At 62.0% G+C, this 16,125-nt stretch overlaps 1 protein-coding gene across 2 annotated transcripts in view; it reads left to right on the plus strand.

The window, feature by feature from the left end:
• ACOT7 (acyl-CoA thioesterase 7) overlaps positions 1–14,893 on the plus strand; it is a 90,683-nt gene extending 75,790 nt beyond the window's left edge. For both annotated transcript variants that reach the window (XM_029229794.1, XM_029229795.1), the window contains exon 9: positions 14,481–14,893. In XM_029229794.1, the coding sequence (XP_029085627.1) occupies positions 14,481–14,579 (99 nt within the window). In that variant the 3' untranslated portion in view covers positions 14,580–14,893. The remainder of the gene's footprint in view (positions 1–14,480) is intronic.
• The last annotated feature ends 1,232 nt before the right edge of the window (positions 14,894–16,125 follow it).

Genomic DNA, 16,125 nt, shown 5'->3' on the forward strand with positions numbered 1-16,125 from the left:
GCCCAGCTCAGAGGCACTGGGCGACTGTGTGTTGGATGCAGGAATGAACGAGTGAATGAATGAACGATGCCTCCAGATTCCCCTTGAGGCTGATGACAGCTTTATGAGCCTCACACATTCCTTAGCTATGCCGGTCGGGGTAAGTGCCCCCGCCTGGAGGGCGGCCCTGTGCCCGCCGGTTCTGAGTCCTCTGCCTGCTTCTCTCGGCCACCCTCAGCCCAGCAAGGCTGAGGCACTTGGGGAAGGTCACACAGCCGGTCCGCGGGAGCCTGGGTGCAGAGGAAAGCCTCCGTTCAGGCTGCTCCTGGTTTGTCTTGAGCCAGTCTGTCACTAGGGGGCCAGGAGGAAGCCAGAACCCTGGGCGGTGGTTGAGGTGTGGGTGCGGAGCCGAGAAGCCTGGGGAGGGGCCGGGGGTAGGGTCTCGAGCACCTGACGCTTGTGTGGAAGCGACTGGCAGGCGACTCGGGCCCCCCGCCAGCCTCCCAGGGCCCCTGCTCCCATGCAGCTCCTGTGCCTCCTGGCAAAGAGCACGTACTAGAAGCCTCCGTAAGGATAAACATACTGCATTTCGGAGCACTTCCTCATCCAGGCGGGCGCGAGGCCCCTGCTCGCTCGCCTTGGCCTGCCACCACGGAGATGCTAGCCCCCCAGCCGCGGAGATGCTAACCCCCCAGCCGCGGAGATGCTAACCCCCCAGCCCCGCTCCTCTCTGGGGCCTCGCAGGCCCACAGGGGCGGCGCCTAGGTTTGGTGGAGGAGCCGTCTGGCCTCGTCAAGGCCCCTGCCATGGCCAGAGGAGCCTCAGCTGCCCGCTGGGCCCTCTCCTGTCCCTCCCCCGTTCTCTGCGGGCCACCCCCTACTCACTCTTCGCTGGCATTGGGTCCCCACGCTGGGGCTCCAGTGAGTCGGGTGGGGGGCGTGGGGGGAGGCTGCACAGGGCAGGGTTGGTGAACCTGGCCTTAAAGGATGGGGGGCTTCACCGTGTGGAAGGAAGGAAAGGGGAGCCAGGGTGGGCACCGTCCTCAGGTAGGCTCTGCACCGTCACCTCCACCACGTACCACCCCAGGCTGCTGGGGAGGGGTGGAGGGTCCGGCAGCCTCGGCCTCTCCCTCCCGAGTCCCCAGCGCTGTAGCCCCCGGCCTTGCGTCCCTCCTCCTCCCCACCTTCCACCACTGCCCCCACAGGAGGGGCCCTGGGCCACGAGTACCAGGGTGCCATCCCGCCCTCCATCCTGATGGCTCAGCAGGGTGGCTTCCAGCCGCCTCAGCCCCTCGGCTGACGCACGCGCGTCCCCCCGACCTCTGTCCACGGCCTGACCTCCTCCTGCCTTGACCTTTGCAACCACGTGTCCCTGGGTCTCAGACCCCTTCCTCTGGGAACCTTGCCTGCTCCTCTTGGCCCCCAGATGCAGGCTCGCCCCCCTTCTCCCCCAGACCCTTGTTCCATCTCTCTCCATATTGCCACAGGACCCCTGGGGGACATCTCCCTCCTGGATGCTGAAGTCCCGCCCCACACAGGCGAGCCCTTGACCTCTGTGCCCCCCGCCTGCCCAGCCTCCAGGCTCCAGCAGGGTGGCCAGATCCAGGAACACTCCTCTCCCTGGCGCCTGCCTAGCCTCCAGGCTCCAGCAGGGTGGCCAGATCCAGGAACACTCCTCTCCCTGGCGCCTCCTTGAGGCTGAGTATGCAGATGGCCACCCCATGGCCCCCGAAACACGGGGCTCTGACAGGTCCCAACCTGCACCCTGCCCTCCCTGGGTGGTTGGGACCGGGCCCCGGGCCTCCTTGCTTTACTCTCCCATATGGGCTGCCTCTCTCCACAGGGTCTCAGCAGGCATTTCAAATGTAACATTCCGAACTGAACCGTTGTCTCCCAGCCGCCTCCCCCCAAAACTCCCACTCCTCCTGGTGGATTCCCTCCCGGTGAGCCTGGGAACCGGGCTGGCCCCTCCCTCCCGCTCAGCCCCAAGCTGTATGCCCTCCCCCATTCCTGCTGCCCTCACCCTGACTCTGCGCTGCATCCCGGCAAGTTTTTCAGAACAGAATTGCGTTGGCTGCCTCCCGCCTGAACTGCTCAGCAGCTCAGCGGCTCCTCGCTGCCCTGGGCATGGGGTCCAGCCAGGCCGGCCACCTCTGTTCCTCAAATCCCAAACTCAGTCCCGCCTCAGGGCCTTTGCACTTGCTGTTCCTCTGCCTGGACACCTTCCCTCAGATGGTCACGACAGCAGCTCCTTCCACCGTTTCTCAGATATTTCCTCCTTTGATGACCTTCCCTCCCCTCTCTGGATAAAGCCTTACTCCCCACGCCCACCCCATCACCCAGAGACTCTTTGCCGTTGCCTGGAAACCAGCCTGGAGTTGGTGGGAGAGAGAGCAAAAGGAACTGAGAGGGCTGGGGGCCGAGCTGGCCTCTTGTAGCGGGAGAGGAGGGGCAGGGACACACCCGAGGCCCCCCCGCTGCTAGAGGGCAGGCCCGGCCCAGGACAGCCTTCCGGCTGTCCGAGCCCTTTCCTCTACCGTCAGCTGAGGGAGAGTGGGGCCTGCGGGACACCCCAAATGGCCCTGAGACCAAGGATAGCCAAGGAGTCGGGACCATCTTCATTTTGAAAAGGCTCCCGCAGAGTACATGCAGGTGGACAGGGTGTCCCGGCAAGGTCTGCATTCCGGCCGTAGCCGGCTGTAGTGTGCGCCCGCCCAGGAGCCCAGGAGCTGCCTCGGGCCTGATTGGAGCTCTCTATGGCTACCCCCTCTGCCCTGCCCGCACCCCAGAGCTCAGGCTGCCGGGGAGACCAGTGCCGCAGCCAGGGTGGAGGGACAGCAGTCCGGGCTCAGGGAGGAGAGCCTCTGGCCCCGGGCTCCAGTCTGCATGGAGAGCCCTTTGTGGAGGAGCCCGTGACCTTCCCAGAGCTGGGACACTCTTATGGTGCCGGGCTGGTCTGTGAACCCTGGGGGCTGTCTGTGCCCTTTCCAGAAACATAGGGACCTGGGGGTCGGGGGGTCGGTGCAGGAGGGGCTGCAGGGGGTTAGGGGAAAGTCACCTGCTTGAATGAAGGGGAAGGGAGGGTAACCGAATTCCCAGGTCTGAGGGGCCGGTGGTTGGCAGTGGCCACATCTTCCCACTGGCCGGCTGCATGTCGATCCAGGCTATTGTTGCTAATTAAAGATGGGCTTTGATTCTTCACTGGGGTGTCCTGGGGCCCACCAATGTGGATAAAAATAGCCTCTGGGGGGTGGGGCAGACTCCCTAGCCTCCAGCCCAGCCTCTGCGGCGCTCGCTTGGGAACCACCGACACCACAGTTGTCTGCCTCTCAGCCCACGTGTGCCCGCGTCGGGGCTCAGCCCTCCCCACCCCTGCTGTCAGCACTTATCCTCCTGTCTATTTTTAGCTCCCATCCCCAGGGCCCGGCTGACATGGAAGGCAGCGTGGCTGTTGGAGTTCTTCTTGATGAATATTTTATGCTAGGGAGGGCCTACTGCACCGTGCCCGCCCGGCAGCTGCCGGCACTTCCAGGCTGCTTATTAGAGGAGGCAAGCGCGGGACGCGGAACCAGCCAGGCCCAGGCCCTGCCTCCTTCTAAACGCCTCCCTGTGGCCGTGCCCTCTGACCTCGGGGGTGGCAGACAGACCCACAGCACCTTCCAGCTCTGGAGAGGTGGTACGGAGGGACGTGGGGGAACGCCCCGAGGTGGCTCCCTGGGACCCGGCCCCAGATTGGCCCCAGCACCTCCCATGGGCGACTTTCCAGCCCGGGTGTGGGAAGCCTTTTCAGTCTCCAGAAGCGTGAGAACCCGATGGACAGACTGTGTTGAAGCCAGAGCAAGACCGTCCTGGGCGCAAGGCCGGCCTCCGTTCTCTCTGGTTCACATGTGGGCGCTGCAGCCCCCGAGGCCTCAGGAGACTCGCGTGCGGGAGAGGTCGCGCCCTCGACAAGGGAGAAGCCTGGGCTCCATCGCAAGCACGCAGGCGATGTGGGTTTTGAGAGAGCACGTTCACAGCTGCTTCTGTGGGTCATTTGGAATAGGAATGCTTTCCCCAGCGAGCCGAGCGGCATGGCCACGGCACGTGGAGGCAGCGGAGCAGGGTCTTTCCGAAGCCGTTTTGCTTGGCTCCCAGAAAACCCAAACCACAGAGCGGCCTGCGGCGCGGGGGTCTTGGCCGCTGCTTGTAGACCCTCGCCTCCCGGTCCACACGGACAGCTGGCGTGCAGAGGACGGGGGCCTGGACCCTGGGGCCTCCGTCGTCAGCCACTGAAGTGACAAGTCGGGATGAAAGCGGCGGCAGTGAGGAGATCGGGGAGGCAGCCGGCCTTCCCTCTCGCAGCCGGTGGAGCTCTGCCAAGAACACGGCAAAACGTGTGCTTCTGCCCTTTCTCAGCTGTGAGTGCTTCCATTGTGCATCACACCCGGACCTCAGGGCACCCTCGAGGGCCAGTCGCCACCAGGTTCCCTGAGCGCCCACTCCCTAGGGCCAGGTGCCCGCCGAGGCCATTCTCTGTCTACTGGGAGGGAGCCGGCAGGGTGGATGCCCCCGGTGCCCACAGCAGCGATGGTCCCAGGGGAGGCAGCTGAGCGTTCACGAGATGCCGACCCGCCTCCCTGGTGGGTGTCAGGGTGGGTTGTCCGAGCCCACAGACAGGCCACAGTGACAGTGATGGGCAGGGACTCGCCCAGAGTCCAGTGGCCGGCCCTGCCATGGAGTCGACCTGGAGCAGACCCTGAGCCCCTTGGCCATGGCAGCCCCTTCTGGTCTCTGAGCCTCCGTTTCCCCACTGGAGCCACCCCAGGCCGGCAGGTCCTCTGTGGTCTCGGCACCATCTCCGTGATCTAACCAGAGAGCTCCTCGCTACTTTGCACCGAAGAGGAAGCACGGGGCCAAGGCTTCCGGCAGTGGGCAGCTCCTCGATCCTAGGACCCGAGCCTGGAGGTGAAGGGGCAGCCACCACCTCCCCGCAACCATGGCCAGGCCTGCTCTTTACAGCCTGATATGGTGAAAGGAACATACATCCCACCCCCAGGGAAGGGAAGAGGGCCCTCACATGGGGCTTGTTTTGGGCTGGGGGCCCCAGGTGGCCCTACGGCTTGGGGAGACACCTCTGTCCCAGACATTCGGTGTGCTGGAATGATTTCTACTTGCTCCCTGATTTACGAAACTCAGACTGGAGCACAGCAGGACTGACTCGTCTGTTCCAGGAAGGGTCCGGGGAGCCACGTCAGTGAGGGAGGCTGTGCCCTTGCTGCCCGTCCACAGGAGCGAGTCGGGGACTAGAATATACGTGAAGCTTCTTGACCCCATGTCCTCTCTCTCTCTCCCTTGGCTTTGGATGCTTAGCAGGGAGTCTGCCTTGTCATGGGGAAATGCCAGAATCCTGAAGCTGCTCCTGTCCCCTGAATGGGTGGCGTTTGGGAACTTGTAGTGGCCTGTGAGTCCCACCTGCCCCTGGAACCAGGGGTGCGGGTACCATAGGGGGTGTGGATGAGAGGGTGCTGCGCCCGCCAGCCTGGCTCTCACCTCTGCTCTGCCATGAGCCCAGACTCTTCCTCTGACCTTCTTAACCCGTCCAGTCTTCACGTCTCCTGAAGATCCCGTGTCCCTGACGGCTCTGGGCTGGCCTCTTTGTGGAACAGTAGTGCTCTGGAGAACACTCAATTCAAGTTCAACAGTCAACTCTCCAGAAGAGGGCCCAATGCACCGATGACACACTTTTTCTCGTTAAAACGTTGGTAGGTTCTACCTCTGGAACATCAGCTTCTTGTTGCTTCAGTGCTGTGTCTCCAAACCCAGGTGACCCCAGCTGTTGTGATTTCTATAGAAGGTGAAGGCCCGAGGCAGGCTCTCAAGGGCACTGTTAGGCCTGACCCCAGATGGTGCTGGAAACACGGCTGCAGGAAGAGAGGCCCGTGGGCAGAGGGTGCAGCGGAAAGAGGAGCATCCCAGCTAGAGTCGGGACAGCCTTGATTCACTGTGGCCCCCCTGGAAGGTGACTTCGAAGCTGGGGAGAGGACTGTGAAGGTCATTGGGCCCAGGCAAGGGCCACGGCCGCAGGACCTGAGAGGGTCTTTCAGGAGGGTGAGCTCATGCCTGGTGTGTCCTGGGGTGGACCACAAGGCCGCCCCACCATGTGAGAACCGTGGCTTCTTGGCAGCCTTGTGCTTTCTCTGTGAGGTGGCGTGGAGTCCCCTGGCAAAGGCCTGCCAGGGACAGGGACACTTCCGAACCCCGTGCTCAAAGACGCAAGGAAGAAACAGACCCCGGAACCCCGCAGTGGGAGGAAGCACGCAGAAGGATCTCCCCGCTCATGTGCACACACAGAATCAGAGAACGGCATGCCGGCCCTGCCAGCAGGAGAGGAGATGCTTCATCGGGGGCGGGAGGGGGTTGTCCACCCCTAGGTGTGCCGGACGCCCCACCTTGTGCCTCTGTCACCAGCGCAGGCCCCTGCCGAGCCCCTGGGTGCTCTGAGCCTTCTGGAGCTGCTTGGGCACGGAGGTTGCCTGAATGTGTCCATCGAGCAGACTCTCTAACACACGTCACACTGATGTGGCCTTCTCGCTGCAGTCTCCGTTGGTTTGCTCGTTCACTCAGCAAACGCCTTCTGGGCCCCGCCGTGTCTCAGGCCCTGTGCTGGGAAGGGAAGACGCCGACACGAGTGAGCACACGCAGGGCCAGAGGCTTGCGGTGAGGACGCTGCCCCTGGCCGGGGCCCAGCCCGTGGGAAGGGCTCAGAAAAAGGCGGTGAGGACCTTATAGCTGTCGTCTGGTGGGGACAGCCGTGTCCACAGAGCTGGTACAGGGGCCAGTGCTGTGAGCAGGGCCTGTGTCCCCTCTCCCAGCGGAGACTGGTACCCGTCGCTGCCCTTTCCCAGGCAGCGCCCAAGCTCCCTGCCTCTTCCATAGCCTCCTCTTGGCCCTTCCGCAGGGGAATTTCGTGACCGCACACGAGGGCAGTGATTTCAGGGGCTGAGCTGGTGCTGTGGGGTGAGGGGAGCCCCTGGCAAGGGTGTCTACAACTCCCCATGGCGGTCCCATCATTGGAGGCTTGGGGCTGCGTGTGCTGGCGGCGGTGGCGGTGAGACCCAGCCTGCGGCCGCTGGGAACTAAACCCCCGGACGGCGGCTTCCCGGGTGCCCAGCCCAGCACCCCTGGGGTCGGGGTCTGCAGGTGGAGCTGCACTTGGGGGACACAGCTGCCTGCGGGGCTGGGGACTCCTGGACACCACCATGCACAGAGCCCCTCGCCACGCCACACTGAAGGGCCCCAGTAGTTGGAGGATGTCTTAATTGCCTTCATGATTGTCCCACAATCCCTCTCGTCTCCTGTTATGAAGACCGGAGAGGCTGTGCCGCATGGCTTCCTAATTAAGAAGGTCTGCCGTCCCTCAGGCTCACAGGAAGTTGTTATATCACCACTGGGAACCCTCTTCGCACCAGACGTTCGTTAATTACAAAAAGGACAAGCTCTTGATTTTACTGAGGGTGGAACTTAGTCACTCACCCTCCCTGCCAAGTTCCAAATGTGTGTTCTGGAAGCACAGAAAATGCAAAATGGAAAACATTTGGTTTGCACTGACGGGAGCCCGGAAGACAGCGTTGGCAGGAAGCGCGGTGGGAGGAGGGGGGAGAGGGGGAGAAGATGCACATCGGAGGCCCGGGGGCCCGGAGCCAGCGGGCGGGTGGGAGCCAGCGGGGTGCCCGGAGCACAGAGGGGCCGGCCCTGGGACCCTCCCCTCACCCCCACGTCCCTGGGGCTGTGTGACGTTCCAAAGGCCCAGCTGCCTTAAGGTGACCCCCAGGGCCGTTCGCCCTCCTCCCAGCGCAGTGGCTATGGGTCGGCAGACAGGAGCGCAGTTGGTCTCTAAGGCCATTCGTGATGACAGTAGTTCACGAGCGTGCACGTGCGCGCGCACACACACGCGGTGTGACTGCCGTGCGCGGAGAGCGGCCCGCACTGGCAGTGCAGGAAACCCTTTGCCACGTCACCTCCTTGAGAACCCCATTTTACAGGTGGGAGGACCTGGCCCTGGGGAGGCGGGCAGCGTCTCTTGAGGCCACACAGCAGGTCCCTGTGACCCTGTGGTCCTCACCACCCCTCCACTGTCCCTTCCACCAGGCAGGTAAACAGGGGTCACCACGCCTTGAGCGGCCTGTGGGCCCCTTTGCTGTCACCCTCCTTTTTCATACCCACAGGGGGGCCACTTGCGGGGGGGTCGTGAGCCCTCCTCCCTGCCAACAGCTTCAGGCACTTGAGGGAAAATGTGATTTCCCATGGAGGAGCCTTGTCCTCCCCTTCTCCCCGTCACCTCCAACCCCCATTAAAAACAGCAACAGCCAACAACTTATGTATTTATTTACTTTGCCGGATGGAGGGAGACGGACTGTGAGGAGGTGAGGAGGCGGCTGCTGGGCCGTGGGCGGGGCCGTGGGCGGGGCCGCGTGCCGGGAGCCATCTGTCTCGTTCTGTCAGCTCCGTGCCCAGCAGGGAAGTGGTGGACCCTCTTAGTCACTTGGCCAGGAGAGCTGTTTATCAGAGCTCGTGGCCCTGGGGAGGCTGAGTGTCCACCAGCCAGCAGGGCAGGGCGCCCACCTCCGCAGAGAGGCTGCTCTGCTCATCTCTGGCTCTGTTTCCCCCTAGGGTGGCGGCCAGGGCCTGTCTTCTTAAACGTGTGCCCTTGCTGGGCACCTTCCAGGGCAGGCCAGTGAGGAGGACCGTCAGCATTTGGGGTAGCAGCACCGAATCCTCAGAGCCTGGAACGTGCAGCCCAGGCCGCCGTCCCCAGAGGCGAGAAGAGGGATGAGCCCTCGTCTGGCTCCTTCCCCCCAGGCCTGGCACATGGCTTGGCCACGCTCTCCAGCTGGCCAGCTGCCTGCACATCCACCATCAGCGGCGTGAGGGCTGTCCGAGGGCAGCTCCTGGCTGATGAGTTAGCTGCAGAACACTGAACGTCAGAGACTCAGGGCAGCAGCTCTGAGGCCCAGGGCCCGCGGGCCCCTCCCTCCACTGAGCAGAGACTAGAATGTACCCTGTCTTGTACCTGCACCTTGGCCTCGGCCCCTCCTCAGGTCATGCTTTGAGAGAAGAATTCATAGCCTTTGGTGCACCCGTTCTGGACACGTGGTGGCCCGTTGGCTGCTGAGGGGGTGAGTAGCTGCAGTCATCTAGGGTGACCCCGTAGAGGGCTGGGCTCGTCACAGCTGCACATCAGGGCCTGGTGGGACAAGGGGAAGCAGACGAGGTGCCCACCCTGTGCGGGCACGACCCGGAAGTGGACACCCTGCCCGCTGCCCCAGAACCGGCCCTGATGAGGACCCAACGTGGTCCTCCCCTGGCTTCTAGATGCTGTGCTCCCCCCAGACATTCACCCCTCACTCCCAGAGCTTATGACCTAGAGAGGGCATTCCTCGTGAGTGTGCGGAGAGCATGGGGGTCGTGGCCCCAAAGGTGATGGAAGGGCCGGCATTTTTGTTCGTGTGTGTGGAGATCCGGAGGACGCTCGGGCAGCTGCATGTGGCCCGCTGGCACTCACAGGACCTGGCAGAAGGGGAAGGCGCAGCGCCCGTCTGCTCTTCGCCTCTAGTGCCCAGGCAGCTCCTCGGGGACGCGCCCGGCTCCAAGGCTGGGACAGGAACGCACCCCTGCCCCGGCTTGTCCCCTCCCGGATGGAGAAGAGCCAGGGGGGCTGGGCCGCTGCAGGCCCAGGGGGCTCCAGGCTCATTCTGGAGGGTCACCAGGGTGACACGGGAGGGCCACTGCGTGCCCTGCTGCCCACCGACAGGCCCGCCCCGAGAGCCCATTCAACACAGGCTGTGTCTGGAGGGCAGCAGCAGCTCAGACTGCGGCTCTGCCACTTAGCGGCTGTCGCTAGCTCAGCCTCAGCCTCTGCCCTGCGTCCTCATTGGTGGGAGGGGAGCGTGACAGCTCCGAACCCCTCCTGGGTTGTTACACAGACTCTCGTGGGCTGGGTGGTGCCCGCACGCCTTCCCAGGAACCCTCCCCAGGACCTGGCCCTCGAGACCACCTCACTCTGCTCTCCTTTGTCTTTGGTCCCTGCCATTGTCACGTTCCTAGTGCTGCGTCGGCTACCTCTTTTCCCGTGTGTGGTCAGCTAGCGGGTCAGCTCCCCAAGGCAGGGTCCCGCAGGGGGTGGTCTGTGTGCTCGTGGGGAGTGCACGCATCCAGGCCCGGGCGCCGCGGCAGGGCAAGTGCATGGTTTAATTCAGTGCGCATCACCCCGGCCCTGGTGCCCCTCCGTCATGTGCCCGGATTTGGGTGGGGCACCGCCCCACTGAACCTTCCCTTTGACTTTCTGTAAACTAGGATGGCACTTGTACCTCTGGGGTGCTTTTCAGATATAATTACACGCCGTACAGTTCCCCTGCTCAAAATGTACAATCTGGGCTTCCCTGGTGGTGCAGTGGTTAAGAATCCGCCTGCCAATGCAGGGGACACGGGTTCGAGCCCTGGTCCTGGAAGATCCCACATGCCACGGAGCAACTAAGCCCCATGAGCTGTAACTACTGAAGCCCACGTGCCTAGAGCCTGTGCTCCGCAACAAGAGAAGCCACCGCAATGCGAAGTCTGCGCACCTCAACAAAGAGTAGCCCCCGCTCACCACAGCTAGAGAAAGCCTGCGCACAGCAGCAAGACCCAATGCAGCCATTAATTAATTGATTAATTATTTTTTTTAAAAAAGGAGGGACTTCCCTGGTGGCGCAATGGTTAAGAATCTGCCTGCCAATGCAGGGGACACGGGTCCGAGCCCTGGTCTGGGAAGATCCCACATGACGCGGAGCAACTAGGCCCGTGCGCCACAAATACTGAGCCTGCGCTCTAGAGCCCGTGAGCCACAACTGCTGAACCCCACAAGCCGCAACTACTGAAGCCCGCACTCCTAGAGCTCGTACTCCGCAACAAGAGAAGCTGCTGCAATGAGAAGCCCGCGCACCGCAACGAGGAGTGGCCCCCCCCCCTCGCCACAACTAGAGAAAGCCCGCACGCAGCAATGAAGACCCAACGTGGCCAAAAATGAATACACAAATAAATTACTTAAAAAGAAAAAGCAAGAAAGAAATGCTTGCATTTCTTTAAAAAAAACCCCAAAAGACACAGCACACCGCCAGTCTTCATCCCTCCCCCAACCCCTGGCCACCACTAATCTGTGTTCTCTGTCGAGTTGCCTGTTCTGGACGTTTGTGTAACTGGGCTCACACGTGAGGTGGGCCTTTGTGCCCGGCTTCTTTCTCCCGGGGCTGTCGGCCAGCTCTGAGGGCGTGCCACAAGCTGACCTCAGGAGAGGGTGGGCCGCGCTTCCCATTCGGCCACCCCCAAGATGGGAGTCAGGTTCCTTAGGAAAAGGGGTCCCTGGCTAAATCATTGCGGGACAGCCCTGAGTAAACACCATTCAACAGGTTTATTTGACTTCAAGATTTTGACCTGTGTGCATCGTTAGCTGGGAGAGGCTAGTTAGCGCTCAGGCTTCCAGACCCGTTTGGCCACAAATCATCAAGAAGGCTTCATCTCCCGTTTGGAGCTGGGAGACAGAGACCCGGGATGCAGGAGGCCACAGAGCCCGCACTCCTGCTGCAAGTTTGCAGGCAGTGGTGTCAACGCAAACTGAACGGTGGTGTGCGTCCTTGAGGGAAAGAACCCAAGTGCGCGGTGTGGGCGGCCCCAAGGGGTCAATGGCTAGGTGCCCACAGAGGGTGGGCTGCTCCCCGGGCGTCTCCCGGGCCCAGCAGCCCTTCCTCAGTCCCAGTGCCAGCACCCCCCACCCAGGCCCTGGCCTCACGTGGACCATCCTTGCCTGACAGATGGGACGCCAGCTCCTGAGCTCACGCCAGCAGCTCCACGGGGCCGTTTGCCACCCTCCCTGGGTCCCCTCCCTGCTCCCTGGAGCCCCAGGAGCACTTGGCTGATGACCCTGGCACTTAGGGACCCAGTTCTCACCTGAATCCCATATCTGCTGGTTTCCAAGACTACTGATGGGCTGGAGAAACAGGAAGCCCGTCTCGCGAGGCAGGCCGTGGCTCCAGGGGGCTCTGCAGAGGGCCTGGTAGCCGCCACCTCTTGGTCCTGCTGCCTTACCCAGGCCAAGCTCACACTCTCTTGCTTCTGAGAAATCGTTTTCTTTCTAATAAGCCCTTGCCTTCTTTCCCCTGCCCCCGAGATGGCAACTCCACCAGCTAGAAGGAGGGCCTGCTCCAGAGCCCCAGCAGAGAGGGGCGGGTTTCTAGAGCTGGCAGGAACCTTGGAACGTGGTCCAGACCCCCCACTGCCCTCCTCCAGCTCTCCTCTCAGCCAGCCCCACCGGGCCCCGACTCCCCGGTTCCCAGCTCTGGGACCCCATAGGCACTGATGGGGTCATCTGCGAGGCAGGCAGGAAGCCCGGCTACACCCCTCCTCCCACTAAGGAAGGGCTGTGCCTTCGGGCTGCAGGTGGATGGGAGCCACAGGTCTCCTCAGCCATGCCAAGCAAATTCCATATAGGGGAGGGGGAGGAAAAAGCCCCCACTGTTCTAGCCCGGTGGCCTTGACCTTGCATTCTTGGCCGCTTTGGCTGTCCCCCGTTTGGAACAGGGATGGAGATGGGGAGGAGCCAGGGTCCTGCTACCCAAAGTGCTCTGCGGGCAGCAGCATCGCATCACCTGGACCCGTGCTAGAAACGGGTCTCAGGACTTCCCTGGTGGCGCAGTGATTAAGAATCCGCCTGCCAGTGCAGGGGACACAGGTTCGAGCCCTGGTCCGGGAAGATCCCACATGCCGCAGAGCAACTAAGCCCGTGCGCCACAACTACGGAGCCTGCGCTCTAGAGCCCGCAAGCCACAACTACTGAGCCCGTGTGCCACAACTGCTGAAGCCCGCGTGCCTAGAGCCCATGCTCCGCAACGAGAAGCCACCACGATGAGAAGCCTGCGCACCGCAACAAAGAGAAGCCCCCGCTCGCCGCAACTAGAGAAAGCCTGCGCGCAGCAACGAAGACCCAATGCAGCCAAAAATAAATAAATAAATTTATTAAAAAGAAAAAAAAAAAAAAGAAACAGGTCTCAGCCTCTGACCCCCAGACCCACCAGGTCAGAATCCACATTTACAAGATCCTCAAGTGATTCGTGCGAAGGCAAAACGACATTCTACCTGGATGTGTGCAGAAACCTTGGGCTGGGCCCAGCAGGATGTGGACTTGTGTTCATGGGGTGCCTTGGGCAGCAGGGGCTGGAGGACTCGGGGGTCTTGCCCGCTTAGAACTGCCTGCTGAAACTGAGATAGAACAGTTTACCTCCCTGTGCTGTTTCAAGTCAAATTGAGTAGCCTCAAATTTTATTTTTAAAAAGTCAGCCAGAGGTGAAACCAGAGCAGGCCTCCAATAAAGTGTCTTGGAAAAGCCACCATTTCCCATGTTTGCCCTGAGACTCTTCAGACAGGAACCGGAACCACTATAAGGACCACGATCCTAGTGCTTCAGATACCAGAACTTTCTACTGGCTTTGAGCCGCAAGGTTTGACAGTTTACACCTGGTGACATTTAGAGAACAATTGCTGAGAAGGCTGAAGGGGAGGAAGTATTCGGTATGACCTGACATTCCATCCTCAGGCTGATCGTTCTCTCTTTTGCCAATATACCATTTGTCTGTAAAACCCTGGGGCCAAAAATAGCTGCTAGGGCTTGGTGTCATTGTGGATGAAGGGCAACTGCCCCATTTCTTTGGCTTTCAGACACCTTCATAGTGTCGCAAGGCAGTGTCGTCCCAGAGGAATTCGCACAGCTCTTTAAGCCCGAATCGCTGGCCCTGGGGGGCAAGAGATGGAGCCTTGGGAAGTGACCCCCTGATGCTGCCGCAGTGGACCTCTCTGGCCAGGGCCACACCACTTAGCGGCCAGGCCAGGCCACTCTCAAGAGTGAGAGGGGGCACCGTTCGCCATCCTGCTGGGTCGGCAGGCACAAGCCGGGACTGCCCTGGGCAAAACCCAGCCCTTGGCCAAGTCCCCTGGTCACTCGGGGACCTGGCTTCTTAGGTTGCTCAGAGGAAGGAAGCAGCAGAGAAGAGGTGAAGAGGACACCAGGTGCCACTTCCTAGGCATCTGTGCTGGCCAGGACTCGCTGCCCACAGTGTGGTCACTCACTCCTGGTAAAGTGGCCTTCTCAAGGTCACCCAGCCAGCACGGTGCTTGTCCCCACTTCCCTTCGGGGCAGAGACGGACAGCAGCTGGCATTCCCTGGGAGTGGCGCAAACGTGGGGGTCCCTTTTTCTTGCGCTGGCTCGGCTCTGCTTTAGGCCTCCCCTCCCGCGTTTCATCATCAACTGTGTTTTCCGCTGAAGTTCATCACCCAAATGGCGCTGGGCTCAGCGTTTGGCCTGCTGTGGAAGGTGACACGGGGAGGGATGCTCGCTGTGGGCTGTCAGGAAGCTGGGGCCGGGGCGGGGCAGGGCCCAGGCTCCGCTGCAGTCACAGGTTCTCTAACCTGCCTGCTTCTCTGTGTGTGGTCCGCAGCCCGAGACTGAGGACGAGAAGAAGCGCTTTGAGGAAGGCAAAGGGCGGTACCTGCAGATGAAGGCAAAACGACAGGGTCAAGCGGAGCCTCAGCCCTAGACGCCCCCTCCTACCGCTGGGGCCTGGAGCAGCCCCCAGCGTCTCATCATTTAGAAGTTACCCCTTGGCCAAAACCCCAGTTCACGTTGACAGCTGGTGTTGTGTGAAGTATTCGTCTCGCAGTGTTAACCTGTGTTAACCTCTCCTGGAAACCTATACACCAAAGCTTTATTTATATCATCCCAGTGTAAATGCTACACAGTATTGTCCCGACGCCCCAAGGCATTCCCTGGAAACCCTGGGGAATACTGGGGCGCACGCTGTATGGTATGGAAAGAGCCCAGCATCACTAATAAAGCTGCTGTTTGGCTGGACCTTGGTCTGGGTGGTTGCTTGTCTTGGGCGGCTGCTCTCCCCGGGGTGTTGGGGGCGGTGGGCTCCCACGGGTCCCCCCCTTCCTCAGGGCCACCCGCCCCCCCCCCCCGGTGCCTGTACCTGCACGTACCCCAGGACCTTGGGCACAGCGGCACCCACTTGTGTTTGCCCGACGGCTTGCTGGACAGAGAGAGAGCACCACTTCCTCCCTTCCCACCCTTCAACCCCCTCCTGGGCCCTGGTTCCGTGTCCTGGCTCTGAGGCCCCAACCAGTGTCCCGCTGGCCTTCCTGTCGATGGGGCTGGGGTGCTTTTGTGAGGACTCAGGCAAGGAGGTGGGCAGAAAGAGCCGGGCTCAGCCAGACCAGACCACAGCTCAGCATGGGGCAGGCCTGCCCTGGGCCTGGCCTCTGCTCCCTGGAGGCAGCTGAGACACCTTGGAGCAAGAGGCAGGGATCCTGCTGGAGGGAGCCTCCCCAGCTGGTGCCAGGGCCCCTGTGCCCGATGTGGGAACCCCCAGCCACTCGGGCAGGGGCGTTATTGGGAAGGCTCGTGGGGTGGGGGTCCGAGGGGCAGTGTGTGTGTGTGTGTGTGTGTGTGTGCGTGCACGCGTGTGCACGTGTGTCGGCATCCCTGTCTCTGCACACGTGTGTGCGCACATGTGAAGTATGAGGCTGTGTGTGTGCACCTGGTCCAGCAGCCTCAGGGCAGATACGCTGCCAAGGCCACTCCAGCCCCCCAGCCCCAGCCCCAGCTGAGAAAGGCCCCTGCATCAAGCACTGGCAGTCACCATCGCCTAGGAGAATGCTCCTGACCCAGGCTGGTCCCCGAAGCCTGGGATGAGACTGGCCACCAACAACTACGGCCTCATGCAGGGCTCCCTCGGGCCCCGACAGAGAGAACGTGGCTCCAGATGTGCAGAAACGCCCGCCAGGACCTCCGGAATCCGTCTCGGGCCCCAGTCCTGGCTGACGGGGTTATTTCCTGCCTGGGAGCAGTGGGGGGGGAACAGACCACAGGAGGCCACGGCAGCCCCACCCTGCTCCCTGGCCCCCTGGAGGCTGCCTCAGCCTCCCCAGCTCCACCCACACCCTGTGCCAACTTCCTGAAGGCTATAGGCGGTGCCCTGGGCAGGGAGTGGTGCGGAGGCGAGCCAGCCCAGGCCGGCCAAAGCCTTGGTCTGAGAAACCAGAGTCGGCCACGCCGGCCCCAAAGTGCCTGGGCCCTGGGGC

This window comes from Monodon monoceros, unplaced genomic scaffold (assembly GCF_005190385.1).
Source record: "Monodon monoceros isolate NGI ecotype Baffin Bay Population unplaced genomic scaffold, NGI_Narwhal_1 Super_Scaffold_18, whole genome shotgun sequence".
Taxonomy (NCBI): Eukaryota; Metazoa; Chordata; class Mammalia; order Artiodactyla; family Monodontidae; genus Monodon; species Monodon monoceros.